This window comes from Tamandua tetradactyla, chromosome 5, assembly GCF_023851605.1.
Source record: "Tamandua tetradactyla isolate mTamTet1 chromosome 5, mTamTet1.pri, whole genome shotgun sequence".
NCBI lineage: Eukaryota > Metazoa > Chordata > Mammalia > Pilosa > Myrmecophagidae > Tamandua > Tamandua tetradactyla.
The window spans coordinates 33,897,826-33,916,971 of NC_135331.1; the positions used below are offsets into that span (position 1 = coordinate 33,897,826).

At 36.2% G+C, this 19,146-nt stretch overlaps 1 protein-coding gene across 1 annotated transcript in view; it reads right to left on the reverse strand.

Annotated features, from left to right (window-relative positions):
• Nucleotides 1-19,146, reverse strand: part of KREMEN1 (kringle containing transmembrane protein 1) — a 99,374-nt gene that overhangs the window by 31,260 nt on the left and 48,968 nt on the right. The window contains exons 4-5 of the mRNA XM_077160644.1: nucleotides 16,752-16,876; nucleotides 4,770-4,923 (exon numbers count right to left, since the gene is read on the reverse strand). Of these exons, the coding sequence (XP_077016759.1) occupies nucleotides 4,770-4,923; nucleotides 16,752-16,876 (279 nt within the window). The remainder of the gene's footprint in view (nucleotides 1-4,769; nucleotides 4,924-16,751; nucleotides 16,877-19,146) is intronic.

A 19,146-nucleotide genomic window follows, 5' to 3' on the forward strand; every position in this document is an offset into this window, starting at 1 on the left:
ACATATGGAATGAAAATAAATAATAGGGGGAACAAATGTTAATATAAATTTAGTTTGAAATGCTAGTGATCAATGAAAGGAAGGGTAAGAGGTATGGTATGTAAAATTTTTTTTTTTCTGTTTTTGTTTTATTTTTCTGTTGTCTTTTTATTTCTTTTTCTGAGTTGATGCAAATGTTCTGGGAAATGATCATGATGATGAATACGCAACTATGTGATGATATTGTGAATTGCTGAGTGTATGTGTTGGGAATGTTTGTGTTTCTTGTAATTTTTTTCTTAATTAATAAAAAATTTTAAAAAAAAAAGAAGAGGTCCTCCAAAAGCAACCTTAGGCATAACTATAGGTAGTCTTCGCTTCTCTGCTATCTACATAAGCTTCACAAGAGTAAGCCTCAGGATCAAGGGCATGATTTATTGATTTGGGTGTCCCTAAAGTTTGACAGAGTACCAGGGGATTCCTTGATGATAAGGTTTAGTAGTTCCATATTTTTTTCACCCATCTCTACAGGGACTTCGCCAATACTTTTTGATTATCTTCTTAATGTACTCTAGGATGTATCCAGGTATTACATTAATCTATACAGGACTATAGGACCTCTTTGTTATTCTGGGCTCCCTGTGTTTCAATTGTTCAAATGAGCTATACAAATAGGTTGGGTTAGATTATGGACTACAGAAAACTTCAGTTCTAGACCAAAGAAACCTTTCTCTCTATGGTCTCAGAGTATGTGTGCTTCTAAAATATAGACAATGTCTTCTTTACCCGAGTTCTGAATTACTTTAACGCCAATCTGATTGGCTTCGTTCTTACCTCTAAATATCAGGTTATATATACATATAAAACAGCCTCTTGAAATCCAGAAATAATAATTACCAGTCTGGACATAATATGTCTGCTATAAAAGCTTACAATCTAGGCCCCTATTTTCTTATAAGCATTTTCTAAAGGAGACCATACCATTGTTGTTCTTTTGTTTCTGGGTTGTTTTGCCTCACCCAATGTCCTAATTGTTCATTCACATTGCTGCATGCCTCACGACTCTGTTCCTTTTTGTAGCAGCACAACCTTTGTTCATAAGTATACAGCATCCTTCGCCAATCTATTTCTCAGTCAGTGTATCTTTCAGCCACCTGCATTCATCAGGCATCATATATAGTACCCAAAATCTGTTCTCAATTTTAGATAATGTCATTGTTCCCAAGAGAAAGAAAACCAATAAACACACCCTCACCAAATAGGAAAGCTAAACGTCCCCTTAACTCTTGTCCTTACCCCATTATTTACCTCTGCTGTTGCTGTGGTAGTGCTGATGTTTTCCTTTCAAACATAGCCCATAGCATGCAATAGCAGTCTTTCCCCTGTACCCTGGACTTAGACACTCTTTGTACATGAATCATACCTTTGAAGTAATTCTTGCAAGAACTAATTTATATTTCTAGTGTTAATCAGTGGGACACCTAGGTCTATATAACCCCTTTCAATCTTGTTCATCTTCAATATGGTGATATTACTTATAGACTACTAGAAAACCACCTTCACTTCTCTCTTTTCCCTTACATTGGAGTTCAACCTCATTAGCTAACCATTCACCCATCTCTATCTTGTATGTATCTAAGTCCTGGAGGCTATTCTTATGCAATCCTTTTAGAAAGACATCACTGCCCTCATAAATTATTGGACAATCTGTGGTCACCATATCCAAAATGTTTACCCTTATCTGATGGGTCCTAAAGATTTGCAAGAGGCAGTGCCTGAGCTATTTAAAATAGTTTACTCTCTAGTACATGAAACTTTAGAGATTATTTCTACAGTCCTGAATTTAGTACCTTTCTCTGCAAAGCAATGAGTTAAAAAGTAGTTATAGAAGAGCTATTGCCAGCAGCTCCTTCCAACACACATCAGGGCCTTTAAAGATTACAGAAAGTCATCTCTCAGGATGCCAGCCCTCTTAGTTCTTGAACGAATGGAAGCCAGACAGGCCAGCTTCTGGAAAGCTGCATAAGGGCCAGTCTAATAACAACCAGAATGAGACGGTATACTTTGCTCACAAAATTTTTATGCATTAAATGGGATCTACTTAATTGTTGTTATTGAAAGGGTTCTAGCTGCTAAAACTAGAGAAACTTAAAAAGTAGCAAACCTGGGTTTGAATTCTGGCTCTGGCACTTACTAGCCTGGATAAATTACTTGATCTTCTGATGCACAGCTTTCTCACCAACAGGCCTGTTGTGAGGTTTGAACAACAGAAAACATACAAAAGCACCCAGCATAGAGTCTAGCATAACAGCAAGCATTCAATGAATAGCAGTGATTTTTATTATAATTAATTCATTTTAGCATATTTTTGTGTGAGGATCAGTACTCTCTCCTAAATATATTTCCAGCACCAAAGCCAATACTTGGTACAAGACTGACTTTAAACTGAATTATTTCCATGGGCTGTTTTTGATATCTCCAGTAAAGGCACTGTATTAAATAGAAGAGATTATTTTATTTGCCACACAGCAGATGACCAATGAAAACATAATGAATGAAAGACCATCATATAAAAACTATATTCTGTCTTTTTAATTAAGATAAAATTCACGTGACATAAAATTTGTCATTTTAACCATTATAAAGTGTACAATGCAGTAATTTTTAGTATAGTCATAATATTGTGCAAGCATTATCTCTATCTAATTCCAGAACATTTTATCACCCCACAAAGATACCCTATAACCGTTAAGCAGTTGCTCCCCATTCTTCCATTTCTTGGCAACCACTGTATCTATGGATTAGCTTTTCCTGGACAGTTCACATAAATGGATTCATGGTATGTGGCCTTTCCTTTTGTAACTGGCTTCTTTTTTCACTTAAACATAAATGGAATCATATTATATGGTTTTTTGTGTCTGGCTTCTTTCACATAGCATAATGTTTCCAAGGTTCATCCATGTTGCAAGCATGTTATCAGAATTTCAATCCTTTTTATGGCTGAATAATATTCTGTTGTATGGATATACCACATTTTGTTAATCCATTCATCAGTTGATGGACATTTGGGTTATTTCCACCTTTTGGCTATTAGGAATAAGGCAGCTATGCACAATTATGGGCAAGTTCTCATGTAAACATATGTTTTAAATTCTCTCAGGTATATACCTAAGAGTGGAATTGTTGGGTCAGATGGTAATTCCATGTTTAACTTTTTGAGGAACTGCCAAACTGTTTTTCACAAGTGCTAGACCACTTTATATTCCCATCAGCAACATATAAAGGTTCCAATTTCTCCACAACCTAGTCAATACTTACTTTCCATTTAAAAAAAATTAAAGCTATATTCTATTTAAAATAGATAAAAAGGCAGCAAATCTAGACACCTTGCTTCTTTTTACTCTCTAGTCCCAAGGCTTTTCAGCAGCGTGAGCCCAAGCAGGTTATCTATCCTCTCCAAGTCCTAGGACTCTCTTCTGTAAAATGAGGGTGATAATAATAATAATGCCAACCTGGTGACTGCTAGGAGGACCCAATGTGATAATTTATATAAAACCTTAATACATACCATGTACTCAATAAATTTTTATATCCTTTCTTTTTTGCACTTGGTATATTAAGCATTTTGGAAACTAAGCAAATGCACTTTCCTGCTTAGGGTGTCAAGGCAGACAATCTTATAATAATGAAGTCTGGAAATGAAAAATTAAATATATGTGCAGTGCATATTATTTGTCAACATTCTTCCTTAAACATTAGTAAAGGTGCAGTCTTTAGCTGTAGCAGCGATACTAAACTGAACATTTAGCTTGACACAGCAAGATACTTAGGAAGCCACTTGCAGTCTCAAATGGGCACACAGCTAAAAAAGGCCAACAATTGGCCACATGAGTTTTGGTAGCCAACTCCCCTCCTCTCCAACTCACACAAAAGTTAGACAATATCTAAGCTTTAGCCCGAGAAAGGCTTGGTTATAAACTTAGAACTTGGGCTGGGTTTAGCATTACTATATGGTATCTTTGTTCAAAAATGAGCCACCTGCTTACACTGGATCTACATAGTATATCTACTCTGGTCTAATGACTAACAAAGGCACTAAATCCTGGTAAATTCAAGCCTTTTCTTTCATCTGCTGCATTTGTGACTATCTCCTTTCTACCATCTTAAAATGTGGTGTGGCCTTGGTGCTGTGCCTACAATAAAGTCTCACTATCACTGAGTGAGAAACACGAGGGATGCAGGTGGATTATAATACGGTGCCAGAGAGGGCAAGGCCTCAGATCCACACCCCATTCAGAACACACTCTGTCTGCAGGCAGTATCTCACAAATGCAGCAGGTCAGAGGGGAGGTGGATCGATACCAGGCCTGGAAAAACAACTTGAAGAATGTGCTCTTTTCAGCTGCATCATAATAAGATATACATCCCAAATGCCTACAAAAAAACAGTAGAAGGGCTTGAAAATTATATTTCAAACGAGGCTAGTAAGGATGACACTGAATGGTACCTATGTTAAATTAGAAAAGTCATCTCTTCTAGGTTGTTTAAATATCTCACAATAGGCTACGTCTCTTCAAAGCACGTGGCACAACTATAATTACCTGTTAAATGTCTTCCCTTTTAGGGGTTAGGGGACAAGTCTTCTTGTTCAGTGTTGTATCCCCAGGGTTGGGTCACAAGTATGGGCAAGTGAATGAATAAAAGATGGAAGAGAGGGAGGGCAGGCAGGTTGTTCCCCTGGACCAAGGATTCCCATGCCTTGGGTGGTGATAGGCACAGGGCATACTCACTATCAAAGAGGATGATCCTGCCATCCCCGCCGCAGGGCTGGGAGTGATCCCCAAAGCAGATGTTATTGCACTCAGTACTGGCTGCCTCCCCGTACTTCCAGTAATCAGGATTGTTTCCACAGAAGCAAGCATAGCCTGACTCCATCCCAGCAAACTGCCACAACAGAGAGGGAGCACATGATACAAGTTAGTCAGGAGTGTCAGCTGGTCCAATCGAGCCCAGTTGAGTTGGCCCCTGGCATCAGCCTCACCTCTCCCAGTTCCCTTCCCTTGGAACTCTCCCTTGTTTTACTCTCACAACACTTAATTCCAAGTCGGCCATCAAAGGAAGGGCTACCATCGTGTTCCCTCTTCAGGAAGCAGGTCGCCCCCCTTTTCTTTTTAACTTTTAAAACTGTAAAATATAATATATATATATATATATATATACAAAGCAAAGTAAGAAAAAACAATAATTTTTAGATCCCAGAGTTTGTCATGGGCTACCATATCACCATCTCAGATTTTTCCTTCTAACTGCTCCAGATGTTCTTAAGAGTCAACAGGAGTGATAACGTTGGTTGGCAATTTGCAAACCATGGCAAATTAGTACTATCTAATTGAAGCTTACGTAAGAGTAGCCTCCATAACAGTCTCTTGACTCTATTTGATCTCTCTTGGCCACTGATGCCTTATTCATTTATTTTTTTCACTTTTTTTTTAGAAATGTTCTTTTTAAATTTTTATTACTTTTTTCAAAAAATATAACAACAAACAAAAACATTCTTAACATATGATCATTCAGTTCTACATATATAATCAGTAATTCACAATATCATCACACAGTTGCATATTTATCTCATGATCATTTCTTAGAACATTTGCATCAATTCAGAAAAAGAAATAAAAAGACAATAGAAAAAAAATTCATACATACCATACCCCTTACCCCTCCCTTTCATTGATCACCAGCATTTCAATCTAATAAATTTATTTCAACATTTGTTCCCCCTATTATTTATGTTTTACTCGTCTGTTGATAAGGTAGATAAAAGGAGTGATACTGGGCGGGCCGCGGTGGCTCAGCCGGCAAGAGTGCTTGCCTGCTATGCCGGAGGACCCCGGTTCGATTCCCGGCCCCAGCCCATGTGAGAAACAAACAAACAAACAAAATATAATAAAAATAAAGATGTTTCCCTTTCTTCCTCCCATCCTTCCTTCCTTCTCTGTCTTTCTTTAAAAAAAAAAAAAAAAAAAAAAAAAAAAGGGAGTGATACTTCTCTCCCATTTTTGGTCCAGAAGGCATTGTGGATCCCTAAGGGCCAGGGCCAGACTCACACCTGGAAGTCATGCCCCATGTTGTCGGGGAGGTTTTCATCCCTAATATCAGGTCCCACGTAGAGGGGAGGGTAATGATTTTTCTTGTAGAACTGAACTTAGAAAGAGGCCACATCTGAGCAACAAAAGAGTTTCCTGGAAGGAACTCTCACGCTTCATTATGGGTAGTCTTAGCTTTTTGCTTACAGAAATAAGTACATGAAACTTCTTGAGGGCAAGCCTCAAAATCAAGGGCTTTCTGATTTCATCTCTGATGAATGCTTTTTTTTTCACCACTGATGATAAAAAAACTGGAAAGAAAACATTATAAATACAGGATAAATCACATGAAAGCCCTATGGAAAAGTTTATTGTTTTCCACTGTAAAGATATTCCCATCAATGGCAAATAAATTGAAAAAATTATCAGTTATTTATACTGTTTGTGGTGGACACTGTTAGATGACTACTCAACCTCCTCTGTCATTTCTTCCTTGCTGATAAAATCTTATAATTTGAAAAAAAAAAAATCAAGGGCGTGGCCTATTTTCTTGGGAGTCCCCAATGGTTGAGAAGGCACCCAGGGTTTCCCACACGGGGATATATATATATATATATACTTCCTCCTTTGGACTCTGCTCAAGGGACTCTACCAATACTTTTTTTTTTTTAATGATTTTTATTGTAAAATATTCAGAAAAAGTAAAAAACAATTTTATAAAAAGGAGCAATAATTTTTAGAGTACATGTTAATAAGTAGTTACGGGACAGATTTCAAAGTTTGTCTACCAATAATTTTTAATTATCAGCCCACTGTAGTCTGAGATGTATCCTTGGGATATTACATTAAGCTATATAGAGTTATAAGACCTTGGGATTGTTTAAATGAGCTATCCAGACAGGTTGATTTAGAATATGTGTTACCGAAAACTAAGGTTCTAGATATAATAAACCTCTCTGACTTTGGTCTCATATACTAGATGAAGGTCTAGAGTACATACTTCATTACTTTTACTCTGTATTCTGATTTACTTTAGACCCAGCCAGACTGGCTTCATTTTTTAACTCTAATTGAAGCCTGATCTTTTTTGCTTATCTAACTGTTATTTTTTTTTTAAGTTTTTTTTATTTTGAAATATAATAGTTATACAAAAAAGCAATACATTTCCAAGTACATTTTTTAAAATTAATTAACGGAAAAAAAGAAATTAACCCAACATTTAGAAATCATACCATTCTACATATGCAATCAGTAATTCTTAACATCATCACATAGATGCAGGATCATCGTTTCTTAGTACATTTGCATCGGTTTAGAAGAACTAGCAACACAACAGAAAAAGATATAGAATGTTAATATAGAGAAAAAAAATAAAAGTAATAACAATAGTAAAAAAAAAAACCTATAGTTCAGATGCAGCTTCATTCAGGGTTTTAACATGATTAATTTACAATTAGGTATTATTGTGCTGTCCATTTTTGAGTTTTTGTATCTAGTCCTGTTGCACAGTCTGTATCCCTTCAGCTCCAATTACCCATTATCTTACCCTGTCTCTAACTCCTGCTGGACTCTGTTACCAATGACATATTCCAAGTTTATTCTCGAATGTCGGTTCACATCAGTGGGACCATACAGTATTTGTCTTTTAGTTTTTGGCTAGACTCACTCAGCATAATGTTCTCTAGGTCCATCCATGTTATTACATGCTTCATAAGTTTAGTATGTCTTAAAGCTGCATAATATTCCATCGTACGTATATACCACAGTTTGTTTAGCCAGTCTTCTGTTGATGGACATTTTGGCTGTTTCCATCTCTTTGCAATTGTAAATAATGCTGCTATAAACATTGGTGTGCAAATGTCCGTTTGTGTCTTTGCCCTTAAGTCCTTTGAGTAGATACCCAGCAATGGTATTGCTGGGTCGTATGGCAATTCTATATTCAGCTTTTTGAGGAACCGCCAAACTGCCTTCCACAGTGGTTGCACCATTTGACATTCCCACCAACAGTGGATAAGTGTGCCTCTTTCTCTGCATCCTCTCCAGCACTTGTCATTTTCTGTTTTGTTGATAATGGCCATTCTGGTGGGTGTGAGATGATATCTCATTGTGGTTTTGATTTGCATTTCTCTAATGGCCAGGGACATTGAGCATCTCTTCATGTGCCTTTTGGCCATTTGTATTTCCTCTTCTGATAGGTGTCTGTTCAAGTCTTTTTCCCATTTTGTAATTGGGTTGGCTGTCTTTTTGTTATTGTTGAGTTGAACAATCTCTTTATAAATTCTGGATACTAGACCTTTATCTGATATGTCATTTTCAAATATTGTCTCCCATTGTGTAGACTGTCTTTCTACTTTCTTGATGAAGTTCTTTGATGCACAAAAGTGTTTAATTTTGAGGAGCTCCCATTTATTTATTTCCTTCTTCAGTGCTCTTGCTTTAGGTTTAAGGTCCATAAAACCGCCTCCAATTGTTAAGTTTCATAAGATATCTCCCTACATTTTCCTCTAACTGTTTTATGGTCTTAGACCTAATGTTTAGATCTTTGATCCATTTTGAGTTAACTTTTGTATAGGGTATGAGATACGGGTCTTCTTTCATTCTTTTGCATATGGATATCCAGTTCTCTAGGCACCATTTATTGAAGAGACTGTTCTGTCCCAGGTGAGTTGGCTTGACTGCCTTATCAAAGATCAAATGTCCATAGATGAGAGGGTCTATATCTGAGCACTCCATTCGATTCCATTGGTCGATATATCTATCTTTATGCCAATACCATGCTGTTTTGACCACTGTGGCTTCATAATATGCCTTAAAGTTAGGCAGCACAAGACCTCCAGCTTCGTTTTTTTTCCTCAAGATGTTTTTAGCAATTCGGGGCACCCTGCCCTTCCAGATAAATTTGCTTATTGGTTTTTCTATTTCTGAAAAATAAGTTGTTGGGATTTTGATTGGTATTGCATTGAATCTGTAAATCAATTTAGGTAGGATTGACATCTTAACTATATTTAGTCTTCCAATCCATGAACACGGTACGTCCTTCCATCGACTTAGGTCTTCTGTGATTTCTTTTAACAGTTTTTTGTAGTTTTCTTTATATAGGTTTTTTGTCTCTTTAGTTAAATTTATTCCTAGGTATTTTATTCTTTTAGTTGCAATTGTAAATGGGATTCGTTTCTTGACTTCCCCCTCAGCTTGGTTCATTACTAGTGTATAGAAATGCTACAGATATTTGAATGTTGATCTTGTAACCTGCTACTTTGCTGTACTCATTTATTAGCTCTAGTAGTTTTGTTGTGGATTTTTCCGGGTTTTCGACGTATAGTATCATATCGTCTGCAAACAGTGATAGTTTTACTTCTTCCTTTCCAATTTTGATGCCTTGTATTTCTTTTTCTTGTCTAATTGCTCTGGCTAGAACCTCCAACACAATGTTGAATAATAGTGGTGATAATGGACATCCTTGTCTTGTTCCTGATCTTAGGGGAAAAGTTTTCAATTTTTCCCCATTGAGGATGATATTAGCTGTGGGTTTTTCATATATTCCCTCTATCATTTTAAGGAAGTTCCGTTGTATTCCTATCTTTTGAAGTGTTTTCAACAGGAAAGGATGTTGAATCTTGTCAAATGCCTTCTCTGCATCAATTGAGATGATCATGTGATTTTTCTGCTTTGATTTGTTGATATGGTGTATTACATTAATTGATTTTCTTATGTTGAACCATCCTTGCATACCTGGAATGAATCCTACTTGGTCATGATGTATAATTCTTTTAATGTGTTGTTGGATACGATTTGCTAGAATTTTATTGAGGATTTTTGCATCTATATTCATTAGAGAGATTGGTCTGTAGTTTTCTTTTTTTGTAATATCTTTGCCTGGTTTTGGTATGAGGGTGATGTTGGCTTCATAGAATGAATTAGGCAGTTTTCCCTCCACTTCGATTTTTTTGAAGAGTTCGAGGAGAGTTGGTACTAATTTTTTCTGGAATGTTTGATAGAATTCACATGTGAAGCCGTCTGGTCCTGGACTTTTCTTTTTGGGAAGCTTTTGAATGACTGATTCAATTTCTTTACTTGTGATTGGTTTGTTGAGGTCATCTATTTCTTCTTGAGTCAAAGTTGGTTGTTCATGTCTTTCCAGGAACCCGTCCATTTCCTCTAAATTGTTGTATTTATTAGCGTAAAGTTGTTCGTAGTATCCTGTTATTACCTCCTTTATTTCTGTGAGGTCAGTAGTTATGTCACCTCTTCCATTTCTGATCTTATTTATTTGCATCTTCTCTCTTCTTCTTTTTGCCAGTCTTGCTAAGGGCCCATCAATCTTATTGATTTTCTCATAGAACCAACTTCTCGTCTTATTGATTTTCTCTATTGTTTTCATGCTTTCAATTTCATTTATTTCTGCTCTAATCTTTGTTATTTCTTTCCTTTTGCTTGCTTTGGGTTAGCTTGCTGTTCTTTCTCCAGTTCTTCCAAGTGAACAGTTAATTCCTGCATTTTTGCCTTTTCTTCTTTTCTGATATAGGCATTTAGGGCAATAAATTTCCCTCTTAGCACTGCCTTTGCTGCGTCCCATAAGTTTTGATATGTTGTGTTTTCGTTTTCATTCGCCTTGAGGTATTTACTAATTTCTCTTGCAATTTCTTCTTTGACCCACTCATTGTTTAAGAGTGTGTTGTTGAACCTCCACGTATTTGTGAATTTTCTGGCACTCTGCCTATTATTGATTTCCAACTTCATTCCTTTATGATCTGATAAAGTGTTGTGTATGATTTCAATCTTTTTAAATTTGTTAAGACTTGCTTTGTGACCCAGCATATGGTCTATCTTTGAGAATGATCCATGAGCACTTGAGAAAAAGGTGTATCCTGCTGTTGTGGGATGTAATGTCCTATAAATGTCTGTTAAGTCTAGCTCATTTATAGTAATATTCAGATTCTCTATTTCTTTATTGATCCTCTGTCTAGATGTTCTGTCCATTGATGAGAGTGGGGAATCGAAGTCTCCAACTATTATGGTATATGTGTCTATTTCCCTTTTCAGTGTTTGCAGTGTATTCCTCGCGTATTTTTGGGGCATTCTGGTTCGGTGCATAAATATTTATGATTGTTATGTCTTCTTGTTGAATTGTTCCTTTTATTAGTAGATAGTGTCCTTCTTTGTCTCTTTTAACTGTTTTACATTTGAAGTCTAATTTGTTGGATATTAGTATAGCTACTCCTGCTCTTTTCTGGTTGTTATTTGCATGAAATATCTTTTCCCAACCTTTCACTTTCAACCTATGTTTATCTTTGGGTCTGAGATGTGTTTCCTGTAGACAGCATATAGAAGGATCCTGTTTTTTAATCCATTCTGCCAGTCTATGTCTTTTGATTGGGGAATTCAGTCCATTAACATTTAGTGTTATTCCTGTTTGGATAATATTTTCCTCTACCATTTTGTCTTTTGTATTATGTACATCATATCTGATTTTCCTTCTTTCTACACTCTTCTCCATACCTCACTCTTCTGTCTTTTCGTATCTGACTCTAGTGCTCCCTTTAGTATTTCTTGCAGAGCTGGTCTCTTGGTCACAAATTCTCTCAGTGACTTTTTGTCTGAGAATGTTTTAATTTCACCCTCATTTTTGAAGGACAATTTTGCTGGATATAGAAGTCTTGGTTGGCAGTTTTTCTCTTTTAGTAATTTAAATATATCATCCCACTGTCTTCTAGTTTCCATCGTTTCTGCTGAGAAATCTACACATAGTCTTATTGGGTTTCCCTTGTATGTGATGGATTGTTTTTTTCTTGCTGCTTTCAAGATCCTCTCTTTCTCTTTCCTAACTGTTATTATATATAACCATGCTAATTCTCAGGGTTGTAACACTCCATTTCTGTGTCTTAAGTGTCTCAGAGTAATTCAAAGTTCCAGGGAAATACCAAGTTATACACATATAGCTCAGTGTCTCAGTTTCTAGGAATACATTTACAACTTCAGACTAATTGTGGCTGCTATAAGGGCTTACAATCTAGGCTTCCATTTTCTTAACAGTATTTTCTGAAAGAGACCGTAGCATATCTGTTCTTTTGTTTCTGGCTTATTTTGCACAACACATGTCTCCAAGGTTAATTCAGTTTGCTGTGTGCCTCTTGACATCCTTCCTTTTGTAGCCATGCCATATTCCACCATATTAATCTATCACAGTTCACCATTCTGCTTCTTAATCATTGTACCCTTCAACTCCCTCAATCTATTGGGTGTTAAGAATACTGTCCAACTCAGCATTGAGGGATTGAGAAAAACCCTAGAATGAGCTGAGACCCAGCATCAAGGGATTGAGAAAGCCTTCTCGACCAAAAGGGGGAAGAGTGAAATGAGACAGTGTCAATGGCTGAGAGATTCCAAACAGAGTGGAGAGGTTATCCTGGAGGTTATTCTTATGCATTAAGTAGATATCACCTTGTTATTTAAGATGTAATGGAAAGGCTGGAGGGAACTGCCTGAAAATGTAGAGCTGTGTTCCAGTAGCCATGTTTCTTGATGATGATTGAATAATGACACAGCTTTCACAATGTGACTGTGTGATTGTGAAAACCTTGTGTCTGATGCTCCTTTTGTCTACCTTGTCAACAGATGAGTAGGACATACGGAATAAAAATAAATAATAGGGGGAACAAATGTTAAAATAAATTTAGTTTGAAATGCTAGTGATCAATGAAAGGGAGGTGTAAGGGTATGGTATGCGTAATTTTTTTTTTCGGTTTTCGTTTTATTTTTCTGTTGTCTTTTTATTTCTTTTTCTGAATTGATGCAAATGTTCCAAGAAATGATCATATTGATGAATATGCAACTATGTGATGATATTGTGAATTACTGATTATATATGTAGAACAGAATGATCATTTATTAGGAATGTTTGTGCTTCTTTCTTGTAATTTTTTAAATTAATAAATAAAAATTTAGAAAAATAAATAAATAAATAAATAAATAAATTTTAGAAAAAAAAAGAATACTGTCCAAAACAAACCATTTCTTACATAATCCTCACTTAGTTGTATAATCAGCGACACTGTCAATGTTATACAATTTTCATTCCTCCATAACAACAAAGAACTGACACACAGAGTTGCCAACTATCAAATCAAAGCTACCCCTTATCACTTGTCCCTCCCCCCCAATTAGTTGCTGCTGGTATCTTTGTGATACTATTGATGAGTTCCTGTTAACTATCGGCTAGAACACGCATTTTTAGTTCCCCTCCCCCCGTACTCCTCTACTGTTGACTCTGGCTACTAGCAAATCTCTGAAATAGTTCATGCAAGAACTTATAACTATAGATTTAATCAGTGGGATACAAGATACTATACATCTCCTTTCAATTATATTCACCTTCAATATGGTACTGTTACTTAAAACCCCACTAATTAGTTACCATCATTTCTATCCCTTCCCTTGCGTTTAGATGCAACCTTGCTGGGTAGCCTTTCCCCCATCTCTGGCTTTTGCATACCTCTAGGTCTGGAAGCAGCCCTTTTTAATGTTTATATTTCTCCTATATTTAATAAGTTTTAAGGGAAGGCATTCCATAAACTTGAAACATTAATAATAATAACAGCGAAAAATTTTACTGAATGTTTACGATGTCCATCAGTAAGTACTTTATATCTAGTCCTCCCTGCCAACTTATAGGTGTCTCTTAAAATTTTATTTTTATAGTACCATACAGTCAAATGGATTTTTTTGTGTACACATTTATATAAATATTAACATGTATAGATTTGTGCAACCACTACTACAATCAAGACACAGAACAGTTCCATCACCTCAAAAAACTTCCTCATGCTATTTATCCCTCTATAGCCCCCACTGATCAGTTTTCCATCATTACAGTTTTGCCTTTGCAAGAACATGATATAAATGGAATCATACAGTATGTAATCTTTTGGGATTGGCTTTGGATCTTCCAAAATTGACCTTATTTTTCAAAATTATTTTGGCTCTTTCGTATCCTTTACTTTGCCATGTGAATTTCAGGATCAATCTGACATTTTTTTCCCAAAAGAGTCTTCTATGATTTTGGTTGGGAGTGCACGGAACCTATAGAGCAATTCGGGGAGAACTGACAATATTAAGTCTTCTAATCCACAAACAAGACTTATATCTCCATTTATTTAGGTCTTGTTTAATCACCTTAAGCAGTATTTTGTAGTTTTCAGCAGATAGGTCTCTGACATCTTTTGTTAAATTCATTCTAAAGGCTTCTGTGCTATTGTAAATGCAATTTAAAACTTTCATTTTCTAATAATAGTACACTGCTATACAGTTCACTGTATATAGGAACACAACTAACTTTATTGTACTGTTACTAGTTGTTATTCCCCTTATAATCTGCAACCATGCTAACTTTTCTTATTAGTTCTAGTCGCATTTTTATTGATTCTTTGGGATTATCTACATAGATGATCAAATTGTCTATAAATAACATTTTAATTCTTTTTTCCAGCCTATATGTTCTTCTATTTCTTTTTCTTGTCTTATTTCATTGGCAAGGACCTCCAGTACAATGTTGAATAAAGAGAAAGGTTGAGAATGGGCATCCTTTTCTGTTTCGGAGCTTAGATAGAAAGCACTGAGCCTTTCACCACTGAATATGATATTAGCTGTAGGTTTTTTATTGATGATCTTAATCGGTTGAAGAACTTCTCTTCTATTCCTAATTTGTTGAGGGCTTTTATCATCAATGCATACTGTATTTTCTCAAATATTTTCCCCGAATTTTTATTTTGAATTTATTCTCAAATTTACAGAAAAGTTGCATGAACAGTACAAAGAACTTCATTATGTCCCTCATCCAGAGACTCCATTCAAACTGGCAACTGCCTCAATAATGGTCTTTGTAGAAAAAAGGATCCAATCCAGGATCATAGCTGTACTTAATTGTCAGGTCTCTTTAGTCTTCAATTTGAAATAATTCATTAGTTCTTTCTTGACCTTTGAGACTTTAACATTTTTGAAGAGTTAAGGCCAATCATTTGCAGAACATCCCTCATTTTGGGTTTGCCTGATATTTCATGATTAGATTCCGATTATGCATTTTTGGCAGATACATGTGGCTCCTGTCATGAATCTCATGAGTGCATAAAATCTATTTGTTCCATCAATGGGGATATTAATTTTGATTGCTTGAGTAAGGGGAGTACATGCCAGTTTTCTTCACTGTAGAATTACTCAGTTTCCCTTTATACTTAATAAGTATTTTGTGGAGAGATCGCTGAGGCAAAGTAAATTTCCCATTCCTCATGCAATTTTATGCACTAACAGATAAGGACTGGAATATTTACATAATATTGATATTTGTTCCCTGAATTAATTATTACTATGATGATTGCCAAATAGTGAATTTTCTAATTCCATCACTTCTACATTTATGAGTTAACATTCTACTGTGTGGAAATGCTTTTCTTCTCATTTCTTAATTCGTTTATTTATATTGGCATGGATTTTGGAATTCTTATTTTATTCAGTTGGGTATATTCATTACTATCATTATTTCTTTTAAAGCTCAAAGTATGTCACATTTGGCAGTAGGACTGTTTTAAGCTGGCTCCTATATCCTTTTGATATATCCCTATCGTTCCTTACTTTCTTGCACACAATGTTTCAGGCTTATATTGAACTTCCCTTAACCAACCCTAATCAGCCATTTTCCCTCAAGGAGCTCTGGTTCTTTTTAGGTAAGAATAGCATTTAGGAAGCAAGGTATGCTCACTGCTATTAATGTGTTGCTGTTTCCAGGCTATGGAGACAGATAGAACTAAGAAATACATATGTGAAAAAATATATATACATATGCAGCTACACATACACAAACACTTTTACATTTATATTTATGTCTATATCTATCTGTGTACATATCAACACTGACACTAATAACTTCAGCCCCTATCCAAAATTACAGATTTCATTCCTGCTTCTATATTTGCTACTCCTGTCTCCAACATTAGAAACTGGCTCCATTATCCTCAGTATATTTTATATTTACTTATATGCAACTCATCACTCAGCCACATTGGGTAACCTGCCAGGCTACCCTCCTTGCTCAGGTCTGCTTAATGGCTTTTTGGTTGAATTAGTAGGAGGAAGGGAGAGTGGGAGAAAGGAAGGAGAGAAGGAGGGAGGGAGGATGGAAGGGAGGAGGGGAGAAAGGGAGGGAGGAAATAAGTAAGGACTGATGCTATTTCTTTCTTCTTCTTCTTCTTCTTTTTTTTTTGATATAACAAAATAATAGTATGATTTAACTTATTGACCAAAGAATTAGTTTCAGATATAGGAATGTCCAAGCTAGGGCCCCTTAGTCCATCAAGAAAATAAGCACAACCTTGGCATAGTCTTAGGTTCTTTGTGAAGCCAGAGAACTGCCTGCTCATAACTTTTAAGGGCATAGGAGATACATAAATATGTCAGAGACCAGATGAGGATGTAAATATCAGGGATTCCCCCCACCACTTAGTCTTTAGATAAGGGTGTTGCTCACACTCCTGAATCTCAAGGTTCATTCTTCCTCCAACTTCTCCTTGGCAGAAGAAAAGCAGAGTTGTATGACTTGACAGTATTTTCAGTTTTCTTAGCAGGATACATTTACTTATTTAACTTTTTCTATAGTTATCAACAACCACTAAACAGGCATAGTCATACAAAAATTACCTTGAACCTCTGACTCCGACAAAAGCTGATGCAGGTTTGTATGGTGAGTTTGTTAGATGTCTTACTGGTGCCAGTTAGAGGAGGTGGGTTTCCATGATCCTTGTAGCAGCCAAGGTTTCCAGGCACTGCAGAAAAAGAAAAACAAAAGAATTTCACAACATCTGGCTGTGAAATATCAAGAGGGAAAAGCTCTTTGTGCCAGGTACTTTCATCTCAGCCAATATTTCCACTCCTAAAGCACAAATAAATAACAGGCAAGGTGCTTTAAAAATGGAAGCCTTAGGGTCCTATGCCAAATGTTATGGTTTCATTTTACGTTGAAGAGTATGTGAAATCCAGATTCACCTTTAACTTACCCTAAAAATAATTGATGGATTTAGTATTAAAGGGAACTAGGAAAAATTTCCTAAAAATAGCCAAGTTATAATATAATGGTAGATTATGTTCCAGAGTCACTGGAGAGCAGGAAAACTCCTTGGAAGCTCATCATCCTATGTAATGTATCTAAACCCCTCTTTCTTAAAATGGCTTTATGGGTCGGTTATCCCTAGGTCTTTTGGTGAGTGAATGAGTTTCCTATTGATGCTGCCACAAATTACTACAAACTTAGTGGTTTAAAACAATATAAATTTATTTTTTTACTGTTCTGGAAGTCAGAAGTCTTAAATGGATCTGATGGGTTTAAAATCAAGGTTTCAGCAGAACCTCTTGGAGGCTCTAGGGGAGAATCTGTTCTTTGCCTTGTCCAGCTTTTAGAGGCTGCCCACATTCCTTGGCTTGTGGCTGCATCATTCCAACCTCTGCTTCCTTTGTCACATCACCTTTTCTGACTCCAACCTTTCTGCTTCCCTAGGGATTATATGGGTCCACCTGGATAATTCATGTTAATCTCCCCATCTCAAGATACTTAATTTAATTATATCTGCAAAGCCCCTTTTGCCACATAAGGTGACATTTTCACAGGTTCCAGGGAGTATGATGTGGCTCTCTTTGGGGATCATTATTTGTTTCAGGATCACACAATGAGATGGCTTGGTCTAGCAGAAAAAGCTGTATCTGAGAGTAAAGAGACCTTGAATATATGAACCAGCTGTGGTAGGAAGTTTTCAAAGATGGCTTTCAATGATCACCAACCTCCTGGTTTTCATGCCTTTATAAACCTTCTCCTTTTGAGAGTGGATGGGATTAATGACTTCCTCTGACCAGTGGAATGTGGCAAAGTTGACAGATGTCACTTTCATGATTATGTTGTAAGAGATTGTGACTTCTATGTTGGTAGCTGGTTCTCTTGTCTTCTTGGTTTGTATATTTCGTATCAAATATTATATGGAGCAATCTATGTCAGAGAGGTCATGTGGCAAGGAACTGAGTGTGGCCTCCAGTCAACATTCCAGCAAGAAACTGAGTCTCTCAATCCAATAGTCCACAAGGAACATAATCCTGCCAAAAACTAGGTGAACTCTGAAGTGGATCCTTCCCAAGGTGAACCTTCAGATAAGATCCCAGCACTGGCTGACACCTTGACTGCAGCCTTGTGGAAGATCCTGGAGCAGAGGACCCAGTTAGGTTATGTCCAGATTCCTGATCTGCAGAAAGGTGACGCAATAAATGTTGTGTTGTTTTAAGCCACTAAAAGTTTTGGAGTAGTTTGTTCTATAGCAATAGACAACTAATACACCTATGTTACACATACTATAAATAAATATATATTGTAAGAAGGGAGTAGACAAATAACCTCGTGGACCTTGTTTTCCACCTGTGTTATTAATTTATGAATCACTTCACTATCGGTTGAAGCCCTTTCCCTACCTTCTCTGTTTGGCTCCTCAGTTTATATAATTGAAGATAAAACAAGAAATAAATGAGACCTGGTCCTGGAAGCACTTCTAGATCAGCTAAGATTTGTATATTATTCAATTTCAAATTGATAGCCATATAGACTCTTAGATAGTATGTCCCCATTATGTTTCAGATTAGAAAGTACCATGCGTTTAGTAAGCTTAATAATCACAATTGTCTTTTAGGTATATAAAAACATAAATGTGTTATATAAGATTCTACAAAGGTTCCATTCACTAGGGTAACTTTCCAGAAACCTACAACCTCCAGATGGGTCCCTGGCCCAGATAAGCCCTGAAGGGCAGAGGGGCCAGTCTCTCCAAAACATCAACTAGTACCATCCCCCATCCCATATTATTATTATTTTTTTATTAATTAAAAAAAATTAACTAACACAACATTAGAAATCAATCCATTCTACATATGCAATCAGTAATTCTTAACATCATCACATAGATGCATGATCATCATTTCTTAGTACATTTGCATCGGTTTAGAAGAGCTAGCAGTATAACAGAAAAAAATATAGAATGTTAATATAGAGAAAAAAATAAAA